Source organism: Chaetura pelagica, unplaced genomic scaffold (genome assembly GCF_000747805.2).
Source record: "Chaetura pelagica isolate M959 unplaced genomic scaffold, ChaPel_1.0 scaffold925, whole genome shotgun sequence".
NCBI classification, from domain to species: domain Eukaryota; kingdom Metazoa; phylum Chordata; class Aves; order Apodiformes; family Apodidae; genus Chaetura; species Chaetura pelagica.
Genome location: NW_009953410.1, coordinates 24,894 through 41,594, shown reverse-complemented (window position 1 = coordinate 41,594; position 16,701 = coordinate 24,894). Strand labels below are relative to the sequence as shown.

At 55.9% G+C, this 16,701-nt stretch overlaps 1 protein-coding gene across 1 annotated transcript in view; it reads left to right on the top strand.

Annotated features, from left to right (window-relative positions):
- LOC104389468 overlaps positions 1–14,315 on the top strand; it is a 37,978-nt gene extending 23,663 nt beyond the window's left edge. Inside the window, exons 2-7 of the mRNA XM_009998464.1 lie at positions 9,767–10,015; positions 11,401–11,691; positions 11,962–12,059; positions 12,311–12,503; positions 13,814–13,885; positions 14,305–14,315. Of these exons, the coding sequence (XP_009996766.1) occupies positions 9,767–10,015; positions 11,401–11,691; positions 11,962–12,059; positions 12,311–12,503; positions 13,814–13,885; positions 14,305–14,315 (914 nt within the window). The remainder of the gene's footprint in view (positions 1–9,766; positions 10,016–11,400; positions 11,692–11,961; positions 12,060–12,310; positions 12,504–13,813; positions 13,886–14,304) is intronic.
- Positions 14,316–16,701: the final 2,386 nt, after the last annotated feature.

The window sequence follows — 16,701 nt, the reverse complement described above, 5'->3', positions numbered from 1 at the left end:
GGGGGTGCATCCTAACTACCACCCTGACACACGCTCCTCCGTGAGAAATGAGTGCCACGTGTGACCCTCGGTCTCAGGCAAAAACCCATCCATGTCGGGAGGGGCAGTCACAAAAGCACCTGACAGCCAGGAGCCCCCCAGTACCGGCCTGCAACACTTGCCTTGGCTTGAGCCTCAGCTGGAAGTGCATGTGACTTCATGCACATATTTATACAACAAAGGGCAGCTGCTTTGGGCACCACGCCATCCCCACTGCTTACAACGACTTACCCAGGACACAGTGCCCCACTCCCTTCTCCTCCCTCACCTTTGTGGGGAACGGTGTCATGCCACAACGAGCCTTGATTGGTGGCTGAGGGCTGAGGGAAGCCAGTGGGCTCATGGTGGGTTCTGCAGGGCCACACACGGAGGAAAGGGTTGAGCAGGGGCCCAGATCTTGGCTTTCCAGTGCCCCAGGTGTGGGGGGACCTGGTCTGGGGAGGCACAGTTCTCTGCTGATGGCAGCCCTATGGTCAGGACAGGGGCAGACACCCTGGGATGGGTCAGATGGGACCTGTGCCAGCTCAGGGTCCCACCTCTCCAAGGCATCACTGGTGCAGCGCTAGGCAGAGTGACGGGGCTGTGCAGCGCCCAGAAGACCAGCTAACACCACCACTGCCACCTTCTCCCCTCCACCAAGCCAGGCCACTGACTCCATTTCACTGGGGAAACAGCTGCTTGGGTTTTTCTGCCCTATTCATCAGGCCCTTTCCTGGCTCAGGATATTTTGGGTACTTCTCTGTTCCCAGCTGCCCCTGGGTGGCATAAGCAATTCCTCAGGATTTGCTTTACTCTGGAAGCTGTACAGACTGAGAACTTAAAAGGGGAAATGCCAAGCCCCTTATTTAAGACACGTGTATGGGAGGAGAGACTCATGACTCCACCAAACACATGCACTCCATCAGCTGCCTAGAGAAGGAGAGCTGTGACATGTGGGGCCAGCACATGGGGCTGGGTGGAGCATTTGAATGGGAGTGATGTAGAGAGAGCCGTGTCCAACAAAGGAAGTGCAGGTTGAGGGGTTTTGTCTAGGAGATAGAAAGCTGCCTCACTTGGGCAGTGAGAGACCACAGGCACAGTATGCCAGCCCTGCCAGAGGGCACATGGGGGGATGTGGATGTAAAGCATGGGGGTGGGAGGTCCAGGTCAGAAGTACTGTTCTTGGTGCAGGGAGCCTGCACTGAAAGTCACATCTTCAGGCAGGGTTCAAGGGGAGGCTAGCGTGGCCTGAAATGTTGCTTCAGATCCTACAACTCCCACCTCCTGGTTTTCACCAAGTTCCCTGTCCAACAATCAGGGTGGGACATGCTGAAGATGGCCCTAGGGATAGGCGCAGGAACGGCTGGACCAGATGTGGAACTGCTTGGAGGTCAGGCCTGGAAATCCTATTTCTGAGCACATCTACCTCAAACCAAAAACACGTCATCCCATACCCTTCCAGGCTTACTCCACCCAGCTCCTGGCTGCCAACTGCTTATATCCAATTTTGTGCGCTAAAAATACCCTCCTGGGTGGTCAGCAAGCATGCAGCCAGACAGGAGAAGGTTGCAGTCTGATAGTGAAGGGGAGAAGAGGTTTATTTGGGGTGGGTGTGGGCTGTAGCACAAAGCCTGAGGTCCTGGGCAGGCTGGACGTGTGGGGCCAGGGGCTGGCTGTCTACTTCAGAGGGACATGTGTCAAGGCAGCAGTGCCAGGGCACAGAGTCTTGCTTGCTTGGTTCCACAATTCTGGGGAGAGATGAACATGGCAGGGGGTCATGCAGAGATGGACTTGGAAAGGTGGGGAGATGCTCAGAGTGTAGAGCAGGCAGTAGGTCCTGCTCCCTCCCCTGGACAGACGTGGCTGCAGCAGCCGGCACTGAAGGCAAGGAGGGATGGTTGTTGAGCCCCCAGGAGTGACCTCCTAGGACCCCATCATCCTGCCAGACTGTCTTCATCCACATCCCTGCTTTCAGACCACTTGTTCTGGGGAAGTGGCCAGGCCACGGGCAATACAGAGGTGGCAGCCTGGGTTGGACAGTGCCACAAGAGGGAGTTCCTGCCCTGGCTGCTGCCAGGAACTGGGTGACAGTGAAGATGTTCCAATGTCACCCCTCTCCCAGGCCCACACAGCTCCCTGCAGATCGCCCGATGTTTTACTGGACTCAAAGCAGACTGTGATAAACCATCATGACCAGGTTGTCACCCTGGAGTGATCCCTCTGCACTTGGGCACTTTGGGGGTTCCCCTTACTCCTTTTCTGCCTGCACGTCTGGAGTTCTCCCAGCTCTGGGGGAGATGTGCTGTAGGGGACCAGAACCTCTGGGTTTTATTGTCACCTTGGGGAAGGGGCTGAAGGGTTCCAAGGGCATGGCACACTGGCTTTTGCCTGCTGACAGGTCTTCAAGTTCCCTGCATGGAAGAAGGTTCCGGGCTGGTGGGATTTGGAAGGCTGCTGGAGGGGTGAGGAAGACTCCACAGCAGGCAGGACTTGAGGCTGTGCTCTAGTCAGGATCCTGTGAGCTTTTTTGAGCTCTGCCTGCCAGAAGAGCCCCTGGGCTCTGAGACCACAGGAGTGTGGTGGTTTGGGCCTAACACGACAACAAGGAATCAGCCTCGTGGCCACTCACCCAACTCCCACACACACACACACTGGGATGGGGAGGACAAACCCAACTACAAGCTCATGGGTTGACACAAAAGACAAGGAGGGTTCTTCACCAATTAAGGTCTCAACAGACTCAACTTGGGGAAAAAAATAATCCTTTAATTTCACACTAATCAAACACACACAGGACACAGACACACAGAGCAGGGCTTGCAGATGTTACCCCACCCCTCCCTTCTTCCCTGCCCCAAATCCCTTTGTTCCCGGTTTCTCTCCCTCCTTCCCCCCAGCAGCACAGGGGGATGGGGATGGGGTTTAGAGTCAGTTCACAGGCTGGTGGTTCCTGCTGCTCCTTCCTCCTCAGGGAGAAGGATTCCTTACAGTCCTGCCCTGCTCCCCCACGGGGTCCCTCCCATGGGAGAGAGTCCTTCATGAACCTCTCCTTCATGAGTCCTTCCCATGAGGTCGGGAGCTGCTCCAGCCTGGGCTTCCCACAGAGTCACGGGCTGCTCAGGGAACAGGCACCTCCCCTGGCACCAGGGTTTTCCAAAGTTGCACAATCAGAGTCCACAGGCAGCAAATCCATGTTCACCCCTCCTGGAGCCTTCAGGGAATGTTCCACCACATTCCTCCATGAGTGCAGGGGCACAGCTGCCATCTCACCATGGGCTGCAGGGAAACTTCTGCTTGGGCACCTTCTTCCCCTTCTTCCTCACCAACCACCAGCACCACTCTGCCTCTGCAGCTCAGCTCTTTTCTAACTGCTCGCTCTGCTCAGGTCTCATCTCAGTTCCTTCGTACATTAATGGCAGAGGTGCATCCAGTGTCCCTCTAATGGCTCCTTGGCTGGTTTTGGAGTGGGGGCAGCTTCTCAGCATCTTACAGGAGCCACCCGTGGGCCCCCTCCCCCATGACCAAGCACCTACCAATCCAAAGCAGCATACAGAGGCAGATGCTGCACCTTGGAAAGGAAGGAGCAGCATGTGGGGTGTCAGCTCCCCAGATCACACGGGCACACACTGGTGCTGTGTAGGGAGCAGAGCCCTGCCTGGCCATCCCGGGGCTGGCTCTTACTGGCTTACCCTCCCCAGGCCTGATCCTAACCCAGCAGCTGTGGGGGAACATCCCAGCCTGGCCTCAGCCCATTCCATCACCATGTCTGATGGTTCATGGGTACGCCCCACTCTGGGCTGCCTCAAGGACTGGTATGGGGTAGGGATGGGGATAAGCCTCAAATACATTTCTGTTATCTGATCTGACACAGAAGTAGGCTCTTCTGGAGAGAAATGTGGTGGCTACGTCAGCAGTGCTTTCCACAAAGCCTTATCCTCACAAGCCACAGCTACTTCTGCTTTCCTTGCAGCTTAGTGGATGGATGGTTTTGAGCCTTCAGTGTTCTTCCCTACCAGAAATAAACCTGATTGTTAATTGCAGGGCATTTGGCTTTTTGTCTTTTTGGTTGGAAGGTCTAAGTCTTGTTAGTTCATTGAAAATCAAACTGGACCTTGAGGAAAGAGCCCATCGATCTTGTTTATGTTTATAGTATCGACTGCCTTGGAGCCTCAGCCTGATTGAGAGGAAAGCTTAGGCCTGGCTGGCTTTATTATGGGTGGAAATGTACACATCCATTGTCTGCTATAGCAGGAAATCTGTATTAGGAAGCATCTAAGATGTCTTGGGTGTGCAGAGTATGCCTAGCCCACAGGTGATGTGCTCTTGGAAGCACAGTGAGTGGTCTCAGGGAGCTGGAGATCGTCCACCCTGTTGATCACGTGATGCCAAGTTTGGATTAATGGATTGCTGCATGACTTGACAGTCCCTTGGAAACCTTCTCTCACTTGAACTCTGTTACGTGGTTCCCAGTGAAGTAAAGCACCATCTCCTGAACTAGCATATCTAATGTTAGACTGTGGAAGAGCCAGGTATATGGGTGAGTGCTGTCCCTACAGCAAAGAGCTGCCTCATGGAGCACTGATCTGAACTCCTCAAAACGGCTGCTCCTCAAGTTCTCTGCATTCCCCTTCTTCATGGGCTAAACACCAACTTGCCTTCCATATGGGGGAGACAGCCTCCCAGGGGGAACCTGTGGTGGGAGAAACTGCAGCACTGTTGTTGTCTCACCCAGAAACTGCAAGATCCTGTGTCCTAATTGGATAACAGCTCAGGGGAGAGAGAGAGAAGAGCCAACCTGAGAGCCAGGACTAGGTTGCAGCCAGCTATAAAGAGCAGCCCTGACAGGCTGCCCTGCCATTCTGGGTTGCCTCTGTGGCTGGGGCGCCCCGGTTTGCCGGTTCCCTGCAGCTCCCTCACCACTTCCAGCGGTGCCCAGGGACAAACCAGTGGAGGAGGAAGGATTGCTTCCCATCTCTGCAAGGGGAGGGCTCAGAGCACTCGGTGCCACCCCACGTGGCACTGCAATTGTGTTGGTGGTCATGGAGGCCAGAATAGTATTTTAATCCTAGATCTTCTCAGGGTCAAAAGTAAGGACTGTTAGTTCTCAGATCTTCCTCCCTAATCAATCCTTCCCACACACATCCAAACATTTGCATGACCCCTTAAGGAATCTGAGCGTTGGGCACCACCTTCCCCTCTCCTCTCTGCCTTCCTTCCTGGGGTGTTTCTGACAGGCTTCCCAGGGATCTGCTTGAGTCACCATCTCTAGAGGTATTAAAAAGCTGTGTAGACTGGGTACTTTAAGACGTGCTTTAGTGGCCAAGGTTGTGGGGTTTTGTGTTTTTTTCTTTGTGCTGTGTTTTGTTGTTGTTGGTTTGGGGTTTTTTGTTTGGCTCGTTGGTTGTTCTTTTTTTGTTGTTTTGTTTTGTGTTGAGAGCTGGATTTGGTGATCTTGGAGGTCCTTTTCAACCATGACGATTCTGTAATTCTGTGGTAATTTCCAAACCCCCTGCATGGGCAGGGACACCTTCCACCAGGTTGCTCCAAGCTCCATCCAGGCTGGGCTTGAACATTTCCAGGGATGAGGCAGCCACAACTCCTCTGGGCATCTCAGCTCTCACCACCCTCACAGGAAGTAATTTCTTCCTAATATTTAATCTAAATATATCCTCTCCTAGTTTGAAACCATTTCACTTCATCCTGTCAACCTCTTGGAGCCTTCTCCAGGCTGAACAACCCCAGCTGCCTCAGCCTGTCTCCACAGCAATGGTGCTCCAGTCCTTTGATCATCTTCATGGCCCTCCTCTGGAATTTCTCAAGGACCTGCATGTGATTCTTGTGTTGGGAGCTCCAGAGCTGAATGGTCTGAACAGAGCAGTGGGGCGAAATCCCCTCTCTCAACCTGCTGGCCTTGCTCCTTTTGATGCAGTCCTAACACAGTTAACTTTCTGGGCTGCAAGCCAGAATGCCCACCACCCTGAGTGCTTCCTCCAGGTAGCGGGTAAAAAGGCTTGACTGAGGCACGCAGGAGACCCTATCAAGCCTGAATCTGCTGCTTGTGGGTAGATGGGTGAGGAGCAGCCCTGGGACTGGTGGAACTCTCTCTTTCTAAAGAGGAAGCTTTTTGCACCGTGTGTGATTTTTCTATGTAGCTGTTTCATTTCTGTGCCAGCACCTCTTCTGCACGGGGTTGTGCAGATACCTTTCCCAAGTGGCTCAGAGAGAGTCCTTCCCAAGGACTTTGTGCCAGCATGGCCTTGAGAGGGTTGGCTCTGGCCTTTCTCCTGGTCCTTGCCGCTCTGTTGTTTGCAAGGGGACGGAAGGACTCTGATTCCAGGAATGAGAGGGGAGCTGAAGAAGCAGGTAAGACTGGGTTGTGCTTCTCTCCTGCAGAAAAGGTTTTGATGCTCTTCTGCTTGCACATTTCCTACACAGCCTTACCCTCTTTGGCCCAGAAAAGCTGTGCTGGGGAGGGCTGAAGCTGGTGTCTGCATCAGTCCTGAGATGCTCGGGCATCCATTAGGCTGTGGTGGGGCAAAGCTCTGTTTGGGGATAGACAACATCAGTCCTCAGTGTGATGTCAAAGCCCCCATGAGCACAGGAGCTGCAATGTCCCTCCTTGGATTGGGCAGTGTCCCTGGGAGCAAGAGGTGGCTGGTTCTTGTTGCATGGTGGATTGATGAAGCAGGGCAATCAGAGCAGTGGTGGCCTTCCTAGGGCAATCTGGGCAGCATCCCTGTGGCGGGGGAAGGCAGTGCTGCTGTGCAGCAAAGACATGGGGAGCTGTGAGATTAATCCCTCTGTTAGCTTGGACACCTGCTCTGTCTGGTATTTCTCATGGCCAGAGGAGCTGTTTGGTGGGACTGCTCTTGAACAGCATTGTTCTGGTCTTTCTCCAAGCCAGGAGGGCAAGGAGCACCTCCTGGATCTCTGCTGGGCTCTTCCTCCGGGGACTGTGGGTTTTCCTATGGAGACTGTGTACTATGCCCTGGGCTTATGGGTACCTGTTGAGGTCCCCATGGGGCACAGCTCAAGTGTCTGCTCTTTGCAGTGGGGACTAGGGGTCCTGAGGTGTGACTCATTGTCTCAACAGGGAAATGGGAGCAGAAGTGGCTTGCCGAGTCATCAGATGGGTTGTGAGTCATCTTGCCCATCCCTGGTGGCTGGAGGGATGCTGCTCTTCCAGCAATGGGCAGCCCTCAGCTATCTATGGAAGGATGAAGCCTTTTGCCCTTGACTCAGCAGCAGCTCCTGCCCTTTCCTCTCACTGCCCTCATCCCACTCCTAAGAAGCCCTGTGAATAGTCATGGCTCTCCCCTCCTCGTCCTGAGGAGTCCCAGCTGGAGGGAGCTGTGATGGGCTTGGCAGAGACACTGGCTTTAAAGAGCAGGGGCAGACTTCTTGGATCTGTGTTTGCAGAAGAGGTGTGAGGCATGGAGTTGAGGTTCTGACTGTTACCCTCTGCCATGCTGCTGGCATCTGCAGCACTGAAGGAGGCCACTGGAATCTGGATTGTGGGTAGCCCAAGAGAGCTGCAGGCAAGGGCAGAGCTTGCCTTCAGCTGCACCAAGAGGAAAAGCCCTGGCACCAAGCTGAGCCCCTACAAGGGCTTTTGCTGCGCTTCAAGGATCATCAGGGAATCATGTCTGCTGTGTGCTTTTTTCCCTTTCTCTCTGTGTCCTGTGCCCTTGCTGTTCTGAGATGGCCATCAACATCTAAATGACCCACATACATTTTCTAGACCAGACAACCAAGGCTGTATTACTTGCTGACAGTGCCCATGGCCCAGTTTTGCACTTTCCTCTGCTCACTGAGGCCAGCAGAAGTGAGACTTGAGCTCCCATTGCTGCCACTTGCTACGTCTGCTCTTGTGCCTTGGCCTTGCCAGCTGTTACCTCACCACTGGCTCGTCTTGCTGATTTCTGCTCCCTCAGGACTGCAGCCTGCTTGTGACTGTGTCCTCTTGCCTTGCAGGTCATGGTCAGCCTCTTGACTGAGCCAGGCTGTGCTCTTGCTGCATCCCCTGTCCTCCTTTTGTCTGAAGGTGTTTCTGCCTAGCCTTTCAGATTGTGGAACACCTTGGGGACAGCCAGCCGTGTTTCCTGACAATACAAATAGGAAAAAAAAAATTCCTGCCCATGAGTGGAAGTTCCCTCTTGGAAGCGTGGTGGTTCATTTTCCCTCTGCTCCCTGCTGGCTCTTGTGCCTGGTCAAACGCTTGGTGCTGGGCAGGTAGCCCCAGGCTTTGATGGGAGAGGAAGGATCCTGGATGTCATCCTGGGGCAGGAATGTGAAAATGTGTGCACAGCTTCAGGGGAGTTTAACGGCAGGCGGGAGGAAGAAGGTGTGTGCTGGGGATGCCTAACTAGGCGTGGACTGAGGTCTGTTAAAGCCGTTGCAGTGAAGTGTGTGATCTGAGGGTGCTGGGAGGGATCCGCTGCGGGGAAGAAGTTTCCTGTCTGGACAAGACAGGTGGTCTCAAAGGATGGAGGTAGTGGCCAAGGTCCTTTGTGGTGAAGGACCAGGATGCAGGGTTGAGATGATGGCATGAAAACCTGCTACCAGATAAGGGAAGTGTGGTGATGCCCATGTTCCAGTGTAAGGGTGTGCAGCCCCACGAGTGCTGGCTGGCAGGAAGCGGGCAGCTGCAGAGATGTGTGTAGCTGACAAGAGGTGTTTCAGAGTGTTTTATGGGAGGCCACCTCATACCCCGGTGCCTCCTCACAGACTTGGTTTGCACTGAGTGAGCCAGTCCAGGTGACACATCTATCAGGGCAGGCCAAGTCAGGCTCATTCCGGGTGAAGTGCCAAGAAAAGGCTGGTTGCAGGGATTGGGGTGTGAGCTTTTTGGGGGTGCCGTGAACATGGATGTGGAGGTGTGAGGGCAGGCTGTCAGTGCTGCCAGCTGCCTCGTGGGGCCAGGTGAGGAGGGTGTGCAGTGCCAGCGCAGGCCCAGGGGTTGGTGTGCTCTCCTGCAGCACTTGTATTTGAGGAAGAGTGCAGGAGGGAGCAGCATCCCCTGGGCTGCTGGATCCTGCTGTCTGGGATCCGTTGGCAGTGCGTGGGTGAGCAGGTGGGTAACACTGCTGTGCTGCACCTGAGGGTGCAGGGAGGGTTCACGCACCTGCGGTCTGGGGCCTTATCCTGTCAGGTGCTCGTCTCTGCTACCCCTCTGAAGTGAGGGCATCCAGCACCCACCTGGCTGGGTCTTCCTCCCCCCAAGAGCACTGCCAGAACCCAGTGATCCTGAGGACTCTCCCTCAGGTCCTGTGCACACAGGAGGGTGTAAAGCTCCCTCTGACTGTGACCGCAAGCTGCAGCTGAGCTCAAACCAGAGCAGCTATGAACGCTGGTGCAGCTGAGCTGTGCGGGGGTGTATGTGCCATTGGTTCCCCATATCAGCTGCATTTGCCATGGGACACAGACCTGGTGGAAGCAGACTGGCATCTCCAAGGGTAAGCAGAGCCCTGCATTGCCCGACCCTGGTGTCAGACCCTGTGTGACGTGCTTGTGTTTCAGCCCCACCTGGGTCCAGGAACAGGCCGAGCCCTGGCTGACACTCACCCACTAGAAAAGTTGCCTCTCAACAAGCCTTGCTGAAGAGTCATGTCATAGGAGATGAACATGTCACCTTGTCTCTCCCTTCAGGGACTGGAGGGATTGCTGGGATGAGTGATAACCCACCATCCACCCCTCAACCTTCTTGAAAAGTCCAGCCCCATCTAATATTCACTCTCACTTCTGCCAGACACATGCAAAAGACCTGATTGGGGCCCAGGACTCCAGCTGACTCCAGACCAGGAGAATTACAAGAAGAATGATGAAGTGCTGCTGCGCTGCCCTGCTGGTTTCCAGCCATCCTTAAGCCGTGTCAAATGTGCAGGCAAAATTCAGACAATCAGCAACGGGAATCGTGTATACAGAGAAGCTTGGAATGGAAAGAATGGCAGTGACGTGTGGATCAACATTGACCCCATGTACCGTGTGGAGTGCCTGGGTAAGGGAGGCATGAGGAGCTCTCCTGGCTGCCCCCCCGGAACAGGGGAAGCAGCAGGCTGTGTGTGCACAGGAGGCTCTGGGCTCTGCCTGCCTGGGGACACAGCAGGTGCTGCTGAAGGCAGTGTGGAGGCAGCCCCTGAGCCTGCCCTGTGCCTGCCCCAGGCTCCAGGAGAGCCGTGCTGGGGAGGGCTCTGGTGCCACAGCCCCTGAGGGTCCTGGCAGGAGGGGGCTGTGGGATCAGGGTGGGGGCAGTGGCCGGAGCTGCCCTTGGCAGGCCAGGGCAGAGCGCTGGGTGTGCAGGGCTCCTGCTGCCATCAGGGCTGGGGGGAGGCTCCTGGTGGAGGTGCCAAGGATGGGGCTCTGCAGAAGGTGCCAGGGCCTGGGGCAGGATCCAGGGCTAGTGAAGACATGTCCACAGAGGTGTCCTGGTCCTTGCGGCCCCTTCAGGTGCCACCCTAGATTACACAGGTCTGTTTGTCCACCCTGATGTCTTCCCACCTTCCTGATGCAGAGACATGCCAGAAGCCCCAGTGGGAACCCAGGTTTATCTTCAGCCAAGAACGGAGGACCTTCTACCCAAATGAAGTGGTGAAGATGAAATGCCCTGAGGGGTACTGGCCTCCCCCCATGGAGATCAAGTGTGTGAAGCTGGACCCAGAGGAAGGCTCCAGGATTCCTCACAGTGGCTGGCTTATGAGGCAGGGCACGGGCGAATGGCAACGTATGGAGAGGAACTTGACCTGTCTGGGTGAGTGAACCAGCCACTCTCAGCCTGTTCTTCCCCGGCAGGGGCAGTGGTGCCGTATGTGTCCCACACCATCAGTGCCCTGTGCTTGGGGCGGGCAGGGCAGGGCATGGGCCTTATGTCCAGAGAAAACTGCTGCTGATGCCTCCCAGGTTTGTGTCTGTACTGCTGGCAGCTGGGGCACCTTGCAGAGCACCAGGGGGCACAACTCCTTGCCATCATCCATAAGGACACAGGCAGTGTGCCCAGCCCAGCCAGGTGGGGCTGCCTGGAGAATAGCAGGGTAGGGCAGGAGCAGGAGAGCAGTTCTAGTTCCTGGGTTTTTTGGCTAAGTCATTGTTGGTCTGAAGGGCACCAGTCCAGTAGATGGGTTGAAAGGCCCAGGGCTGGCAGGAACAGAGGCCACAAGTGCATTCTGTTACCTTCCCACAGTTTCTGCATCCCTGGGAATAGCCCAGGGTCAGAGGAAGGAGCAGGCAGTGCCTGGGTGTAGTCAGGAAAAAGGTGGGATGGCCTCATCAACATCAACTTTGTGCTGGGGGTCAGCTAAGGAGAGACCTGTGGGGATGGCGGTGGTTCTATGCAAGGCTGGGAGGGGAAGGAAAGGGAGCAACCCTCTTGCACAATTTCCTTCACAGATGTTCTCCAGGTTGTCCCTGGAACCTTGGAGATTTCCAGCACCAGCATCAAGCTGAACTGGACCTGCAGGCTCCCTGACACCTGCCAGGATATTTGGGCCAAGTGCCGACTGGAAGATGAGTACTCCTCTCCCTGTGAAGCTGAGGAGGTGAAGGGAGAGGAGAGGCTACACGGCTGGAAAGGAACATTTACCTGCCCCCCCCTGCAGCCCTTCACTCATTACAGTGTCACCATCTCCCTGCCCCCCAGCACAATCCTCTTCACACGCATCTACAGGACAAAGGAAACAGGTATGTGTCCTCCTACATTAAAGCCAATGTCCCCTTTGCCTGGCCACCCAGCCTGAGCATCTGCTCCCTGCAGGGATGTTCCTAGATCAGGGCTGTTTGGAGCCCCTGGCTGCTCAGTGGAAGGGGCTGTGCAGGAGCTGGAGCACAGCACGTCCAGGCCTCGCTCTCCTCTTCCTCACTGCACCGCTGCTCCTGCTGCGGCACATTCAGGCTTTTGGGGGACAAAGCCTCCCTGGCCTCACGTGTGACCCTGTTCTCCTGTGCTTCCAGTGCCAGATGCACCCGAGGACTTGCAGCTGGATCCCAGCACAGGGTCCCTCGGGTGGAAGGCGCTGCCCTCCTGCAAAGGGGAGATCCTTGGATACCAGGTACCTGGGAACCAGGGGCTCCCTGGGGCTGCCTCCCCTCTCCAGGCTCCCTGCACGGAGCTCTGTGCCAGCAGCCTGGGGGGAGGTGTGGGTGCCAGGGCCCAGCAGCTCTACACGGCTGGTGTCTGTGCTGGGCTCCGGGCCCCTGCTGTCCCCAGCTGTCCCTGGTGACAGCCCCTCTGCCCACAGCTGGCCCCAGCAGGAGCGGGAGGTGGGTGCTGCTCACCCCCTGCTCCCTGTCCTTCCTGCAGCTGAACATCACAGCCAGGAGAGCACAGGACAGCAGCTTCCTTGATTTCCAGCAGGTGACAGTGAACCAGTCTGTCACCCAGTACACGCCGCCTGCTCAGGCAGCTGGAAGCACCTACGTGGTGACAGTGCAGGGCCTGACGGCAGCTGGTGCTGGCCCTGCAGCCGTCCTGGAATTTCAGAGCTACATCTCAGGTAATGGTTGCTCTGCCCCGCGTGGGGCTGAGGTGCCCCCCTGGGAGCAGCTCCCAGAGCCGTGTGTGCAGCCACGCTGTCCCACCCAGAGAGCCCGGGAGGGTGGTCACCCTGAGAGCCCTGTGCAGGGTTCGTGGGGCTGGGAGAGCCCTGCCTGGAGGGCTGCACGGCCTGTCCCCAGAGCAGCTGCATCGCTCCAGCCCCTGGCTGTGCCTGCCAGAGCAGAGCTGGGCCTTCTGCTCTTCCTCTGGAGGTGGAGCCTGGCTCCGAGTGTCCTCTTGCCATGAGCATCCCAGCTGAGTGGGCTTCCTGACCTTCCGATCGTGTACGGGATACAGGGCAAATGCCCAAGCTGCAGAGGCAGCTTCCCTCTGCCCTGCTCAGCAGTGGTGAGGGCAAGGGAAGGCTGTGCCTTGCTGCCTGTCCCTGCCCCAGCCAGGGCAGCAATGTCTGGAAACTCATTCCTACAGACATGTGCACCACAGCACTCAGGGAACATGGGCAGGAAGAGAGAGCTTCCCTGAACACTGCCTGCACCCTCATTGTCTCTGCTGGAAAAATGTGTTCTGGACAGATGCCTGTTGCTGAAGTCAGGCAGGGCAGTTGGTGATGATGCACCATGATGGGATACAACTTTGTTAAAGGAATGGATGACAGAGTTCCTCAGCATGGATGAGTTTCTGGAGGCAATATCTTAGATCCTGGAGATTTCTGGGGCAGTGTTTCCAGGCCTTTTGCAATACAATACACTTACCTGTTGTAGGGAAGTTGGCCCATCCAACGGAGGGAAAGGAAGTGTCTCCTCACGTGGCATGGGACTGCCCTGCATAGGTATCTAGTAAAGGAGAAGCTGTGCAGGTGCCTGGATCTGGACTGAGAGGGCCATGGAGTGTATTAGTTTATGGGGCAGCCATGTGGCTCAAGAGCTGCTCTGGTTCCATGAGCGAGCAATGTGAAGAGCAGTCTGAGCCAGGCAGGGAGGCAAGTCTTAACAAGTACCTGGAGATAGTCAGTGGCTACAGAGGGGATTGTCCCAGGGAAACCCCCTGGCTGTGGCAGACAGCTAATGATGTCCCTCAAGCACGAGGATGGATTTGAGAAACTAATGGGCAAGTGATCATTTTGGCTTTGGGTGCACAAGAGGAGGCCCTCCCAACAAGCCTTGCTGAGGGGTCATGTCATGGCAGATGGATGTGTCACCTTCCCTCCCTGTGTGCCCAGGGTGCCCCACAGCCCCCTGCTGCCTGCCCTGCTCCTTCTCCCACAGCCCCTGCATCCCTCAGGATCTCTCTGTCCTGTCCTCCCTGCAGAGCTCCAGACCTACGAGAACTTGGATCCTTATGGCATGATCATGGGTTCTCTTCTGGCAGCGGAAGATGCAGGTAGGACACAGCCTGCCCTGCCAGTGTTTCCACAGTTCCCACAGCCCAGCAGCCTCTGCCATGGCTGTCCTTGGTCTTTGCAGGTAAACGTGGCCAGGCTGGAGAGCTCTTGTCCCAGCCTCTCCCTGTCCGGGAGCGCCCGGGAGACAGGAAGAGCAGTGAGGGTGCGGAGAAGGGGTGGGCATCCGAGGCTCAGTGCTGATGGCACTTGCCATCGCCCCCTCTTGAGGCTTCTTCAGCACAGCAAGAAGGAGCTCCTATAGCTTGTGCTGGGTTATTGCTCCTCCTCAAATTTGCTCCCTCATCAAGCTGCAGCATCCTCTGTCACAGAGCAGGATGGGACCACCTGCCAAGGATGTGTTCTGGCAGTCCTCCAGTGCTCTGGCAAAGCTGTCTCATGCCCATCCTGGTGCCTGTAGGTGTCATCTGAGAATGAAGCAGGGTCACATCCCCTCCCTCCATGCCCTGTATCCCCACACCCATCTAGAGCCCAGCTTCTGCCTGTTTGTCCCAGCTGTGCTTTGTCCCTCACAGCTCTGCTGCTGTCTCTGAACAACCAATAAATCCTTCTGGTTTGCAGGGGCTCTCTGCCTCGAGACAGTCCCCACCTTGTCGTGGTTCCTGCCCATTGTATGTGTGAAAGCCCTGTCCCTAGGAATCTTCATGGAGGAGCTGGGAATAGGCATTTCCAGCCCTGGCAGCCCTGAGGAAGCAGGTCTGAGAGCCAGCACACCTACTCCTGCTGGCCACACTGTTCCTGACACAAGCCAGGATGCTGTTGGCCTTCTTGGTCACCTGGGCACGTGCTGGCTCATAATCAGCCCCTGTCAACCAACACCCCAGTCGTGGGTTGGGCCCAACACGACAACAAAAGGAACAGCCACATGGCTGCTCACTCAACTCCCCTCCCTCCCGCACACACACTGGGGTGGGGAGGACAAACCCAACTAGAAGCTCATGGGTTGACACAAGGGACAAGGAGGGCTCTTCATCAATTAAGGACCCAGGCAAAACAGACTCAACTTGGGGAAAAATAATCCTTTAATTTCACACTAATCACACACACACAGGACACAGACACACACAGAGCAGGGCTTGCAGATGTTACCCCACCCCTCCCTTCTTCCCAGCCCCAAATCCCTTTGTTCCCGGTTTCTCTCCCTCCTTCCCCCCAGCGGCACAGGGGGATGGGGATGGGGTTTAGGGTCAGTTCACAGGCTGGTGGTTCCTGCTGCTCCTTCCTCCTCAGAGAGAAGGATTCCTTACAGACCTTCCCTGCTTCCCCACGGGGTCCCTCCCATGGGAGAGAGTCCTCCATGAACCTCTCTTTCATGAGTCCTTCCCACGAGGTCCGGAGCTGCTCCAGCCTGGGCTTCCCACAGAGTCACGGGCTGGTTTGGGAACAAACTCCCCAGGCGCTGGGGTCTTCCAAAGCTGCACAATCAGAGTCCACAGGCAGCAAATCCTCTGGCCACAAAATCCAAGCCTAGTGGCCAAGTTCACCCCTCCTGGTGCCTTCAGGGAATGTTCCACCACGTTCCTCCATGAGTGCAGGGGCACAGCTGCCATCTCACCATGAGTTGCAGGGAAACTCCTGCTTGGGCACCTTCTTCCCCTTCTTCCTCACCAGCCAACAGCACTGCTCTCCTTCCCCAGCACAGCTCTCTCCTCCATTTTAGAGCAGGGGGAGCTTCTCAGCTTCTGACTGGGGCCACTTGTGGGGCCCTTCCCCTGCTACCGAAAAACCCACCAAACCAAACCAGAACAACCCCCACGTCCTTTTCCTCTGGGCAGCTTTTCAGCCACTCTTCCCCAAGCCTGTAGTGCTGCCTGGGGTGGTTGTGACCCCCAGTGCAGGACCCAGCACTTGGCCTTGCTGACCCTCATACAATTGGCCTTGGCCCATCGACCCAGCCTGTCCAGGTCCCTCTGCAGAGCCTTCCCACCCTCAGGCACGTCAACACTCCTGCTGACAACCACATCCAGCACTCCTGTTTGATCTGCACACTGACTGAGGGAGCACACAATCTGCTTGTCCAGATCACTGCTACAGTTATTAAGGGAGCTTAATCCTGTTTGGCTGCTGCTGGTTGAGAAATGGAAAGGTGCAGGGCTGGGATATGGGGAAACAGAGGGCTGGTCCTTAGGAATCATCACAGAGGAGCTGGGACTCCCCAATGCCAGCCTTGGCAGCCCTGAGGAAGCACATCTGAGAACACTTGTTCTCCTAGTGCAACAATTTGTGTTGTTCCTCCCCCTCCTTCCCATCCACCAGGCAGCAGTCTCACCTAACTGGACCTCTGTGTTGGTCTGTGACCCCTCTGTGGGTGCTGGTGCTCGTCCCCATTCTGGGATGTGCAGTTGGCCCCATCCCTCCTGGGACATGCCCATCCTGCAGCCCTTTGGATCCACTCTATCTGGACAGCTGCTTCTCAGAAGTTCATAGAGGACTCTCTCCTGTGGGAGGGACCCCATGCTGGAGCAGGGAAGAGTGTGAGGAGTCCCACCTCCTGAAGAGGAAAGAGCAGCTGAGACAATGTGTGATGAACTGACCACAACCCCCATTCCCTGTTCCCCTACACTGCATGAGGGGAGGTGGTAGAGAAATTGGGAGTTAGGCTGAGTTGGGGAAGCAGGGAGGGAGTGGTGAAAGGTGTTTTTAAGATTTGGTTTCACATCTCATTATCCTACTCTATTTAGAATTATGACAAATTAAATTGATTTTTTCCCTTTGCTGCGCCTGTTTTGCCCTTGACCATAACCGGCAAATGACAGCAAAAGGCAGCAGCAGATGGGAGGTTCCTCCCCAAAAGAGG